The sequence below is a fragment of the Lynx rufus genome, unplaced genomic scaffold (genome assembly GCF_022079265.1).
Source record: "Lynx rufus isolate CCGP_SWC_20201006 ecotype Redwood Valley unplaced genomic scaffold, mLynRuf1.p SCAF_14, whole genome shotgun sequence".
Taxonomy (NCBI): domain Eukaryota; kingdom Metazoa; phylum Chordata; class Mammalia; order Carnivora; family Felidae; genus Lynx; species Lynx rufus.
This window is the reverse complement of record NW_025814828.1, coordinates 839,888-851,820: the sequence shown is the minus strand read 5'-3', so window position 1 is coordinate 851,820 and position 11,933 is coordinate 839,888. Positions and strand designations below refer to the sequence as shown.

At 54.2% G+C, this 11,933-nt stretch overlaps 3 protein-coding genes across 6 annotated transcripts in view; 2 read left to right on the top strand and 1 right to left on the bottom strand.

The window, feature by feature from the left end:
- Positions 1-294: 294 nt before the first annotated feature.
- On the bottom strand, positions 295-3,368 carry LOC124509317 (uncharacterized). Of its 3 annotated transcripts, none has more exons than XR_006961420.1 (2): positions 1,309-1,466; positions 295-669 (listed from the first exon to the last, which is right to left on the bottom strand). XR_006961420.1 is itself a non-coding variant. In XM_047075833.1 (2 exons), the coding sequence occupies exons 1-2, from the start codon at positions 2,927-2,929 to the stop codon at positions 574-576; spliced, it is 705 nt and encodes a 234-aa protein (XP_046931789.1). In that variant the 5' UTR covers positions 2,930-3,368; the 3' UTR covers positions 295-573. The 3 variants fall into 3 exon arrangements, 2 of the variants coding, with proteins under 2 accessions (XP_046931789.1, XP_046931790.1); XM_047075833.1 differs by lacking the exon at positions 1,309-1,466 and adding an exon at positions 2,321-3,368; XM_047075834.1 differs by lacking the exon at positions 1,309-1,466 and adding an exon at positions 2,321-3,368 and having other exon boundaries at positions 295-546.
- Positions 1,769-11,933, top strand: part of ASMTL (acetylserotonin O-methyltransferase like) — a 72,508-nt gene continuing 62,343 nt past the window's right edge. Inside the window, exon 1 of one of the 2 annotated variants that reach the window (XM_047075828.1) lies at positions 1,769-1,851. The gene's annotated coding sequence lies outside the window, so the exon portion shown is untranslated. The remainder of the gene's footprint in view (positions 1,852-11,933) is intronic. The other variant, XM_047075825.1, reaches the window with a different exon arrangement.
- P2RY8 (P2Y receptor family member 8) overlaps positions 1,770-11,933 on the top strand; it is a 39,903-nt gene continuing 29,739 nt past the window's right edge. The window contains exon 1 of the mRNA XM_047075829.1: positions 1,770-1,851. The gene's annotated coding sequence lies outside the window, so the exon portion shown is untranslated. The remainder of the gene's footprint in view (positions 1,852-11,933) is intronic.

Here is an 11,933-nt window from a genome sequence, read left to right as displayed (position 1 = left end):
CTAGCCGCAGGGACCCAGTTGGCCTGTGCCCAGCTTCTCCTCCCCGTTTGACGTTTCTGGGGTCTAGGACAAATTCCGGACCCCAGGAGGGATATGGGTGCAACTTCTCTGCAAAGTGCACATACACAGCATGGCCACGGGAACGCCCAGCTCACGGCCGGCCCCAGCACATCCACCTGGGGGTGCAGCCCATGGGCAGGGACCTCACTGTTCCACCCCGAAGTCAACCACATGCACAGGGGCCGCAGAGCAGGGGACAAAAACTCAGCCTTCAGGCCTGATCCGGCCCCCAGCTTGCTTTTGTCAATAAAGTTTTATTGGCACACCGCTGTACCCATTTGGTTACACGTCGCCTCCGGCCGCGTTCACGACCACCGCAGAGTCGAGGGATCTCAACAGACGCCGCGTGGACCTCGGAGCTTAACTGTTTACCATCTTCTTCCTTTCAGCCGAAATGTTTCAACCCCGAGCTCAGAGATGAATATTCACAAAAAGGTGTCGATTGCACTCCACGGCCTTGGATGCATTCATCCAATGAAGGCTGATCTGGAAGAGAGGTATGCACCAGATCGTCTAAAAGCCTTGACTCGTGCCAAGGGGTTGCTTTATCCTTGGCGGCTGGAACCTGCCCATGGGACAGGACAGTGGCCACAGGTGAGTCCCTCTGATCTGTTTAAAGAAAATGAAGGCACAGGGAGTCAGTATGCTTCCTGGAGATCCTATGTACCCGATGGATAGATACCTAGATAGATAGATAATAGATAGATAGATAGATAATAGATGGATAGATAGATGATAGATACATAGATATGATGGATGGATGGATGAATGGATAGATACATAGATACATAGATAAGCAGACATGATGGATGGATGGATAGGTAGATGTAGATAAGCGATAGACAGACCCCGCGTTTCCCCCTGCAGGAGTGAGTGGTTCGGTACCTGCGAGTTCAGCGCTCCGGGAGACCTTCCAGAATATCATCCCTCAGTCCCAACGCCTGGGTCTCCCACGGGACACAGGTGCCTGAGCTCAGAGCTCGGCCCCCGCCCCCGGGGGGTCGGTGGCCGTGCAGCCAGCGAGCCCCGACCCCCCCCAACCCTCCCCCGAGGCCATCCCTGCGCCGCCGAGGCCTGGGCCTTTTGGCTGCTCGCCAAAAGATGTCGCAATGCACACAGCTTTTCAACGCGAACGGAAATATGTTCCGCCAGCAATTTTCTAAGTTCTTTTTTAATTTAAAAACAGAAAGTACATAATTTCAACGGAAAACAGGAGTTCGCCCCGTCTGGGGATGCGCCTTTCCTTACCCGCGTGAGGGGATGTTGCGGGGGGGGGGGGGGTCCCTCCTGCGGGCGGGGGTTGCGCGCGATTGCTCCGTGCGCACGCCCCCGGCGGGCCCTGAGGGGTCTCCCTGAGGCCCTCCGCCAGCACCGCTGAGGTCACAGGCTGCAGAGGTCACCCCCTCCTTCCCCTCCGCGGGGCCGGGCTGCGCGCGCGCGCGCGCGCGCCTCATAGGAGGCGGGGGCCCCCGACGGGCTTAGCCGTCCACACAGCGCTCAGGCGGTTAGTAACACAGGAAATTTCAAAACGGGTTTCCTCTCTACCCACCCTGCCTGCCTCCAGGGGCTGCGTGCCCGGAGGTGGACCCCGAGGCATTTGCATTTGGACAACGGCAGGCAGACCGCGTCATGCGCCCCGTGCGCCCTGCGGCAGCCACACACCGGCCACCCGGGCCTGCGGATCAGTCCCAGGCCCGTCACCCGGCGGGGCTGCAGCAGGAGGCCGGCCGGCTTCCTGACCCCAGACGCTGAGCCACAGCTGAGGGCGGCCCTCTGAGACCTCGTCCCCAGGTGAGCGCTGCGCCCGTTCCCGCCAACCTGCACGGTCTGGAATGGGGGAGGTCGGGACCGGCGGGGTCTCACGGGCGCACACAGACGCGGCTGCAAGGGACAGGTGCACGTGACCGCCCCATGGGGGTGCACGCGGAAGCAGAGAACCCCCCAGAGAGGGTGCGCACGCCTCCCGACCATCGAACCCCCCACCCCCTGCACACCCTCCCTCGGTCACAGGCAGCGGTGCAGAGGTGAGCCCCACGGGGCCCCTGCGGATGCCCCCCGCCCCCCATAAAGGGCCCCCGCGGGGACCCTGAGGCCACCCCCTCCCCCCGACATGAGCTCGCTGGTGCGGGTCCCTCACAAAAAAAAAAAAAAAAAAAAAAAAAACTGGGTCTCTGAGCGTGAGCACAGCCGCCCCTGCAGCGTCTGGCGAGAAGCGACCCGGTGGCGCGGGCTGGACCGCGGTTTGGACACAAACACCCACCTGCAGGGCTCGGTTCACACTCGCTGGGGAGGAGGCGGAACTCCGGAGCACGCGGTTCGGTGCCCAAAGCAAACAAGGTTTCCTGGCGTCCTTGTCGTGGTGTACGTTCAGAAGCAGGGCCCGGCGCAAGGGCGCTGAGGAAGCCGCACCCCCGTCGGCCCCCCAGGCACGGTCCCACGCACCGCCCTGCCGGGAATGTGCGTCGGGCGCGAGGGGCCGGCCCTTCGCTGCTGGAACAGGGGCATTCCATGCCCGCATTGCCATTGGTGCAGGGAGACGGGGGGTGTGTCCCCCGCGGACGTCGGCCCCCAAATCCCGGAGACCCAGACCTCGGGAGGAGTCAGGAGGTCGCGCGTCGGCCTCCAGCCGGTGCACGTGTGGTTGTGTCTGCCTCCCGCAATGTCCCCGCTCAGCCGCGCTGACCGAGGGAGGCAGGACAGACAGCTGGACCCCGTGCGAGGCGCGCCTGGGACCCCCTCCCCAACGGCGCCAGAGGCGCGCCCGGGACAAGGGGGCGGGGAAGAAGGTCCGGCTGGTGATGAGGCGGCGCCTGGGAAACCAACGGGCCGCCTGGAGATGCCCCTTGGCCGGGCCGGTGAGCCCTCCCATCGACCCCCACCCTGGGGGGCCGCTCTCCTTTTTCTCCGTGTGACCACCCGCCCAGCGGCACCGCGGTTGGGGGCCTCCCTTTCACATCCCTTTCGGTGTCCCTGGAGGCAGCCGGGAGGGCGGGCAGGATATGAGGAAGCGAACACACACCTGCTACCTCGCTCTGTGTCCCCCAGCGAGGACATTTGCCAGGGCCCCTCCCCGCCCCCCCGGAGGTGACCCAGGCCTGCCAACTGAGCCTCTGCACCCTTCCCCGGGACCAGCAACGCCGTGGGGAATCGTGACCCTGTGACCAAGTTCAGGCAGCAGCTGCGGGGACGTCCCTGGGGACCGCGCCGGGCATCCCCACCTGTGTGCGTCCGGAGCCTCGTCGGCCAGGCGGAGGGACGCGGCCTCCGCCTTCTCTCGGGAGAGACGAACAGATCTGCCAACTGCGTGCGCTTCTGAGATGTGCTGGGGGGTCGGGGGCTGCGCCAACATCACCCTTGTGCTTCGTGTGGGGAAACTGAGGCTGGAAGGGGCGCGGGAGGTGGCCCAAGCACACTGCACCAGGTTTCTGGCCTCCAAGGCCTTTCCGCTTGGCCAGGTGCCTGGCCGCGGAACACCTCGTCACGTGCTGGGCTCAGTGCTGAGCGTTTCTGGGGGGAGGGGGACTGAAAATATTGAGATGCAGACCTGGGCTTCAGGCTGCAAGGATTTGAGGTGGGAAGAAATCCAGAATGGCTTCCAGGAAGAGGTGGGACTGGCCAGGTCGAGGTGGCACCAGGGATGTCCTGAGTGGGATCAGGGGCAGGGATGCGGGGGGGTGGGGTGTTCTGGGCGGGGCTGGGGATGACCCCAGCAGGAGGGTGACATTTTAGCACCAAGCCCACAAAAGCCGTGGAAGCTTACAACACTGTTGGCAATTTTGGAGCTGAGCTTTGGAAAGAGAGCAGGTTGGGGCCGTGGTCCGGGCTCGGGATGTGAATGGGGTGGGCGGTGCCTGAGTGGGGAACACCACACAGGTGGAGTCCCTGGGTTGCCAGCAGATGACAGGGGCTGGAACAGAGGGGAGGGGTGCCCTGTGACTCCCGATGGCTGGGAGGCAAGGAGGCATGGACCAAGGCAGGACAGTGAGGTCTGTTGAACGTGGTGCCCTTGTCCACCAGCTGGTGCCGGCTGGACCCCCAGAGAGGCTTACAAACAGGTGTGGGGCTGATATTAGGGACCCCAGGTGACCTTGGTGTTGTTTACTGGGGACCCCAGAAAGGGAGAGGGGCCAGGGGAAGGTAGTGGCAAAGGGGGGGGTTGAGGACAGAATCAAGTGTCAGATACGCAGGGCCAGGGCATGGTCTCTCTGGTGTGGCACTGCTCACATTCGGGCTGGGTTATTCTGTCATGTTCTATGGGGCATTGGGTGGTATCACTCGTCTGCACCCATCAGATGCCAGTACATTTCCTCCCCCAAGTTGGGGCAACCAGAAATGTCCAAAGTCCCCTAGAAGAGGGGCAAATTCACTGCTGGTCATGAACTACTGTGATAGAGAGATGATACACAGATGATAGATAGATAGATAGATAGATAGATAGATAGATAGATATTGATGGACAGATGGATAGATGCTTGGATGGTGGATGGATGGGTGAATGGATGCATGGATGAATACATAGATGGATGAATGGGTGGGTGGATGGATGGATGGATGGAAGAAAAAATGTGTTGATGGCTGAATGGGTGGATAGATGGAAGGAAGGAAGGAAGGAAGGAAGGAAGGAAGGAAGGAAGGAAAGAAGGGTGAGTGGATAGATGGATGTATGGATGGAGCAATAGTTGGATGGAATGATGTGTGCAGGGGTGAGTGGACAGTTAGATAGGTACATGGATGGATGGAAAGATGGATGGATGGATGGGTAGATGGATGGGTGAATGGGTGCATGGATGGACAGATGGACTGATGGATGGGTGAACAAATGGATGGATGGGTGGATGGATGGATGGATGGATGGATGGATGGATGGATGGACAGATGGATGGATGGACAGATGGATGGATGGATGGATGGATGGATGGATGGACAAATGGATGGGTGGATGGACAGACAGATGGATGTGTGGATGGGTGGATGGACGGACAGATGGGTAGATTGACAGATGGACTGATGGATGGGTGAACAAATGGATGGATGGGTGGATGGAAGGATGGATGGATGGATGGATGGATGGATGGACAGATGGATGTGTTGATGAGTGGATGGACAGACAGCTGGGTGGATGGACAGATGGACTGATAGATGGGTGAACAGGTGGATGGATGGATGGATGGATGGATGGACAGATGGGTGGGTGGGTGGACGGACAGATGGATGCGTGGATGGGTGGATGGACAGATGGGCTGATGGATAGGTGAACAGATGGATGGATGGGTGCATGGAAAGATGGATGGATGGATGGATGGACAGATGGACTGATAGCTGGGTGAAGAGGTGGATGGATGGATGGATGGATGGATGTGTAGATAGGTGGATGGATGGGTGGATGGATGGATGGATGGACAGGTGGATGTGTGGATGGACAGACAGATGGATGTGTGGATGGGTGGATGGACGGACACCTGGGTGGATGGACAGATGGACTGATAGATGGGTGAAGAGGTGGATGGATGCATGGATGGATGGGTGGATGTGTAGACAGGTGGATGGATGGATGCATGGGTGGGTGCATGGATGCAGGAATAGGTAGCTGGATCAGTGATGTATGTGTGGACTGATGAAGCAAGCCCAGTACCTCTCTCAGCACTTGTCTCTTAGGGCAGCTGTAACACATGAGCAGAAACTGGTGTCAGGGATGTTGGAAATGCTCTGGAGCGACACCGAGGTCGTGGTTATGCAACATGATGAATGCACTCGAAGCCACTGCAGTGTTGACTTTAACATGGTGCCTTGTGTGTCAGTATAAAAAAGACCGAGTGGAAGAAAATAGCCGTCGGATGCTGGTGCTCTTACTTCCTCATCCTGGGCTATAAACAGTGCCTACAGGACACAGTGCCAGTGCCCTGGGTGGCACAGGTTCTGAGTCACGCTCACAGGAAGCCATGAAGGGGCGTTCCTGAAAACCCCAGCACAAGATGCCCATCCTAGGCCACGGCTGGCTGGTTTCCTTCCCCCCGAGCAAGGCTCCCTTCTGAATAAACACACTGGCCGCCATTTGTAAACAGGCGTGCACGCAATGGAAACGCCGAGCGTCTGCACCTGGGGCGGTGTGCAGAACGTCCTCGGAGCTGTGGCCTTGATTCCCAGCTCATGCTGGCACCACGGTGACATTTGACGCCGTGCATTCCACACTGGCTCCCCAGTGCTGATGTCAGGCTCCGTGCACAGCGCGGTTGGTGAAAACGGATGCTGGGGCGAGGAGATGGGGGACCAGAGGGAGTATCCAGGGACCAGAGAAATGTTTAGGGACAAGGACATTTTGGGAACAGAGGGCTTATATTGGAGACACATGCCGAGGATCGTGGCCCTGTCATCCACATTCAGGGATCTCACTTGGGTCACAGGGACCCGCTGAGTGCACTTTCCTAAGAATGTCAACAGGCCATGTGTGCTCCGGCAGAATGACCCAACTCACAGCATCTGACCTGTGTCCCAGCCGAACACAAGAATTCTCCTCAGATCCTCTTTCCTACTGACACTAGTTTCCATTTCGCTCAGCACATCACACAACTTCCTTAGAGCTTTCTACTCATCCCGAGGCTCCGGGAGGCGTAACAGCAAGCCCAGGTCACGTGCCCTGGGGCTTCCCATAGGGCACTTGGGGGCAGGGGCTGGGTGGCTCCTCAGCCCCCTGCCTGGTGCCGCCCTCCACATGACGAGTGATGTCAGCATGGCGTGGTCAGGGCTGTCCTTGTAGGTCCCGCCTCCCTGAAGGTCAGGCTTCAACACCCTCCAAGCACAACCCAGCCCCTGCCTAACGCTGCCATCTCACCTGTCCACAAGGTGAGCACCCCACACCCCACCCCATCTTCTGTGCACTCACCTAGCAGGAGGCCAGGGACCCCATGCCATCCCCCGGCTCTCTGACCACTTCTGCTGTGATACCTCATGCACCTGGGTGGGACGCCTGATGACAGGTCCTTGTATGAACAGAGTAACTGCAGGACACAGCTCTTCTCTCCTAAGCATGTAGCCCAGACCATTCAAAACACGCTCAGACAGATACTTCTTCATAGTGGCATTACTCACAACACCAAGAAGTGGGGAAAACCCAAATACCTATCAGTGGAAACATGGATAAACAGCATGGGAGTTTCATCCACACGATGGAATATGACTCCACCATTAAAAGGAACGACATTCTGACCCCTGCTACCCCATGGATTGACCTTGAAAAGATGATACTCAGGGAGAGAAGCCAGATGCACAAGGACACATCGTGTGGGATTCTATTTACAGGAACTAGAAGCTGAGGTCGGGGTGTGGCTGATTCTGTATCTGGTGGGAGTGTGCTTCCTAGTCCAAAATGACCACCGTGCTCCATGATGAGGAAAGGAGTAAAGACAATAAGTGTCCAGAGAAAGCAGCTGCCGGTGGCCTGACATGGCCAGACCCTACTGTCCAGGTGTTGGGTACATGGTGTAGAGTGACCAGCCATCTTGATTTGCCTGGGAAGCAGGAGGTCCTGACAGGCAGGACCTGGGGGTCTAAAATGGGGACAATCCTGGCAAAATGGGTGTAGTCAGTTGAATGGTGGACCCCTTCCCCCCAAATATATGTCCATGCAATAATCCCCCCAGAACCTGTGGACCTTATTTGGAAGTCCACGTCTTTGCAGATGTGGTTAACTGAAGGATCTGAGATGAGGTCATCTTGGATGAGGTTGGGCCTTAAATCCAATGACAGGTGTCCTTGTAAGAGACAGAAGAGGAGACACAGAGGAGAACCCACGGGAAAATGGAGGCAGAGATGGGAGATCTGGTACAGGATAAGGTTGGATAGATAGCTAGATAATACATAGATGTAGATGGATGGATGGATGGATGGATGGATGATGGATGGATGGGTTAGGTGGGTAGATAGATGGATAGATAGAGGATAGATATAGTGGATGGATGGATGGTTGGATGGATGGATGGATTACATAGGTAGGTAGATAGATATAGATATAGATGATATACATATACATATACATATATATATATACATATACATAGTGGATGTATGGATGATGGATGGATGATGGATGTATGGATTAGGTGGGTAGATGGATGGATAGATAGATAGATAGATAGATGATGGATAGATAGATACAGTGGGTGGGTGGATGGATGGATGGATGAATTAGGTAGGTAGGTAGGTAGGTAGGTAGACAAATGATAGATATAGTGGATGGATGGATGGATTAGGTAGGTAGGTAGATATAGATAGATAGATAGATAGATAGATAGATATGATGGGTGAATGGATGGATGGATGGATGGATGGATGGAAAAATGGATGGATGGATAGATAGATACATAGATAGACAGACATGATGGATGGATGGGTAGATGGATGGATAGATAGATAGATAGATAGATAGACATGATGGATGGATGGGTAGATGGATGGATAGATACATAGATACATAGATAGACAGACGTGATGGATGGATGGGTAGATGGATGCATAGATAGATAGTAGATAGATAGATAGATAGATATGGGATGGATAGATGATAGGTAGATAGATAGATACAGGGATGCATGGACATAGTTAGGACTGATGACAGAGAGATAGACAGATACATACATACATACATACATATGATGGATGGATGGATAGATAGATAGATAGATAGATAGATAGATATGATGGGTGGGTGGATGGGTGGATGGGTGGATGGATGGATGGAAAGATAGATAGATAGATAGATAGATAGATAGATAGATAGATAGATAGATATGATGGGTGAATGGATGGATGGATGGATGGATGGATGGATGGATGGATGGAAAAATGGATGGATGGATGGAAAAATGGATGGATGGATAGATAGATAGATAGATACATAGATAGATACATAGATACATAGATAGACATGATGGATGGATGGGTAGATGGATGGATGGATAGATAGATAGATAGATAGATAGATAGATAGATACAGTGGATGGATGGATGAAGTAGGTAGATAGACAGATATACATAGATGATAGATGACAGATAGATAGTTAGATAGATAGATAGATAGATAGATAGATAGAAAGAAAGACAGAGAGATGATAGATCAGTTGTTTTTCATGCTAGGTCCTGGGCACTGCTGACATGTGCAGCTAGATGGCTTTATGAAGCTGGGCGTCCTGTGCATTGAGGGTGACAAGTGTGACCAGGAAAAAGAGCCCTATACATTGCAGAGTGTCACCTGGGGGCCCAGTCACCTCCGGCAGAAGGCCCTTGGCCAACACTGAGCCTGGTTGAGCGGGAGCATTCATACCACATCTCATCGTCGCAGTCCACAGTGTTGAGACACGCTGGGGCTCTCCTTGGGGTCTCAGGGAACACCCAACCATATTGACTACAAAAATCCACGTACGCTGCAGTGAATCCCGTGTATAAACACCGAGGCTAGCCCAGGGGGTTCTTTCCCCAAGCCCCAGGGAGTCTGTCTGGGGCTTCATGATGTGGATAGATCAGACACAGCCTCCGATCTCATGTGAGGCCCTGGACGTGATACCATCATTCCGAGGGGCCTTGACAGTCAGATCAGTTCTGTGCCTCCATCATAGGACACGTGGTAAATTAGGAAGCGTGATGCATCACGAGCTCTGCGATGGTTTTCTGGTGTCAATGCTGCGTGGGGACCCAACGTTTTCACACAACCACCTGGTCCATGAGCGGTGGGGGTTGATCTTCTGCGGCACTCAGGAGAGTCCGTCATGGGCTCCAACACATGCCCAGGGCCCCCTGCAGGACAACTGAGCCCGTCTCCCCACCGTGCTTCTTCTGCTTGGAGGCAGGCGGTGGGTTGCACCTGGAGAGGGGCCTCCAGTGGGGGGACAAGACGTCCTGGGGCCACACGCCTTCTGATTGAACCACTGAGGAAACCTTTCCCAGGACCGAGTTGCCCCTCTCCTCAGCCTTGTCCGGCGCCTGGGACCCCGAGTCTCCAACGCTTCTGACAAGATTGCATCTCAAGGTCGACCCACATCCAATTCAAGTGGAGCTGCCCCAATTCATGCCGTGTGCTTTCAAATAACCTGATTCCACCATCCACGAGGAGTCTTGTCATTAAATATCCCTGGGCCCGTCTGGAGGGGAACGTGCCAGTTTCAACGCAAGATGACACGTGTCTTTGGAAAGCGGAGGTCTCAGAGGTCAGAGAGAAAGATGCATTCACTTTCTGCCCTGGGAAAAATTAGCAACGGCCCCCGGGGTCTTCCTTCTCTGAGGGTTTCTGTGTTGATCGAGGTTCTCAACAGAAGCAGGCTGTGGTGGTTGATTTTATGTGTGAAGTTGGCTGGGCCTCAGGTGGCCTGGATATTGGGGCCAACAGGACTCAGGGTGTGTCTGGGGGAGATAAGCATTGTATCGGTGGACTGACTAAAGCAGACGGCCTTCCCCAGGGTGGGTAGGGCTCGTGCAGTCCTGCGATCCTTTCACGGCCAGAGGACAACACAAGGTGGCTAACAGCAGACCCAGCTCCCTGTGCCTCACCGTCTCCAAGCTGAGACATCTGTCTTCCACTGTCCCCAGACTGGAACATACAGAGTCCGCTTTCCTGGGCCTCCAGTCTGCAGACAGGAGACCACGTGAGCCTCCGCAATCATGTGAGCCAATTCCTTTAATAAACTTCTTTATATGTGTGTGTAGATATCATACTGGTTCTCCTTCTCCTTCTCTTATATGAATGACAAGGATCATTCATATAAGAAACACAAGGATGGATGGATATAGAGAAAGGAGGGAAGGAAGGAAGGAAGGAAGGGAGGAAGGAAGAGAGGGAGGGATAGAGAGAGAGAGACAGAGAGAAAGAAAGAAAGAAAGAAAGAAAGAAAGAAAGAAAGGTGATTGATACATACATGATAAATAGGTAATACAAAGATGGATAGAATGGATAGATAGACATGATGGATAGAATGATAAATAGATATATAGATGATGGATGGATGGATGGATAGATAGATAGAGGATAGTGGATGGATAGATAGATAAGAATGATGGATAGATGGATAGTAGATGGATGGATAGATAGATGGACAGATCTACATCTATCTATAGGAGAGACAAAGACAGATAAGGAGACAGAGATCTTTTTTACTTATTTATTTTGAGAGAGAGATTTATTTTAAGGAACTGACGGCTACAACTGTGGAGACTGGCAAGTCTGAATTCTGCAGGGTCGACCAGCAGGCTGGGGCCCAGGGAAGCAATGATGCTGTATCTTGAGCGTGAACACCATCTGAAGGCAGAATTCCCACTTCCTCGCAGGAGGAGATCAGTCTGTTTCCCTCAGAGCCTTCAACTGATGGGACGAGGCCCACCACCTCACGGAGGGCCTCCCGCTTTACTCAAAGTCCACCAATTTAAACACTAATCCCATCTAAAAGAAATGCCTGCACAGGAACATGTAGGCTCGTGCTTGACCGCAGATCTTCATACTGGGGCGCAGCCAAGGGGACACATAAAACTCCACATGACCTGGCAGCAATGAAGAAGGGCTCTCTCAAGGGTGCTTTGGGATCTGGAGCAGGTGGCACGGCCACATTCATCCCATGGCTCTCTTCCCTGGGATGAGGCTCGTCTTACAGGGCACGAGGGCACATGGTTTGTTGTATTTTGTTTTTTGCAGAAGTCTTTGTGTGGACGTAGATTCTCGTTTCTTTTCGCCCCCGTTTTATTGAGATATACCTGATGTATAACTTTGTACGAGCCCCAGGGGGACAACATAATAATGCGCCATGTGAAATGTGCCAACAGGTTTTTATTCTTAAGTTTCGGAAGGGATAAGAAAGAACACTCGAGACCTTCGACCCTGGGAACCAAAGAATGAA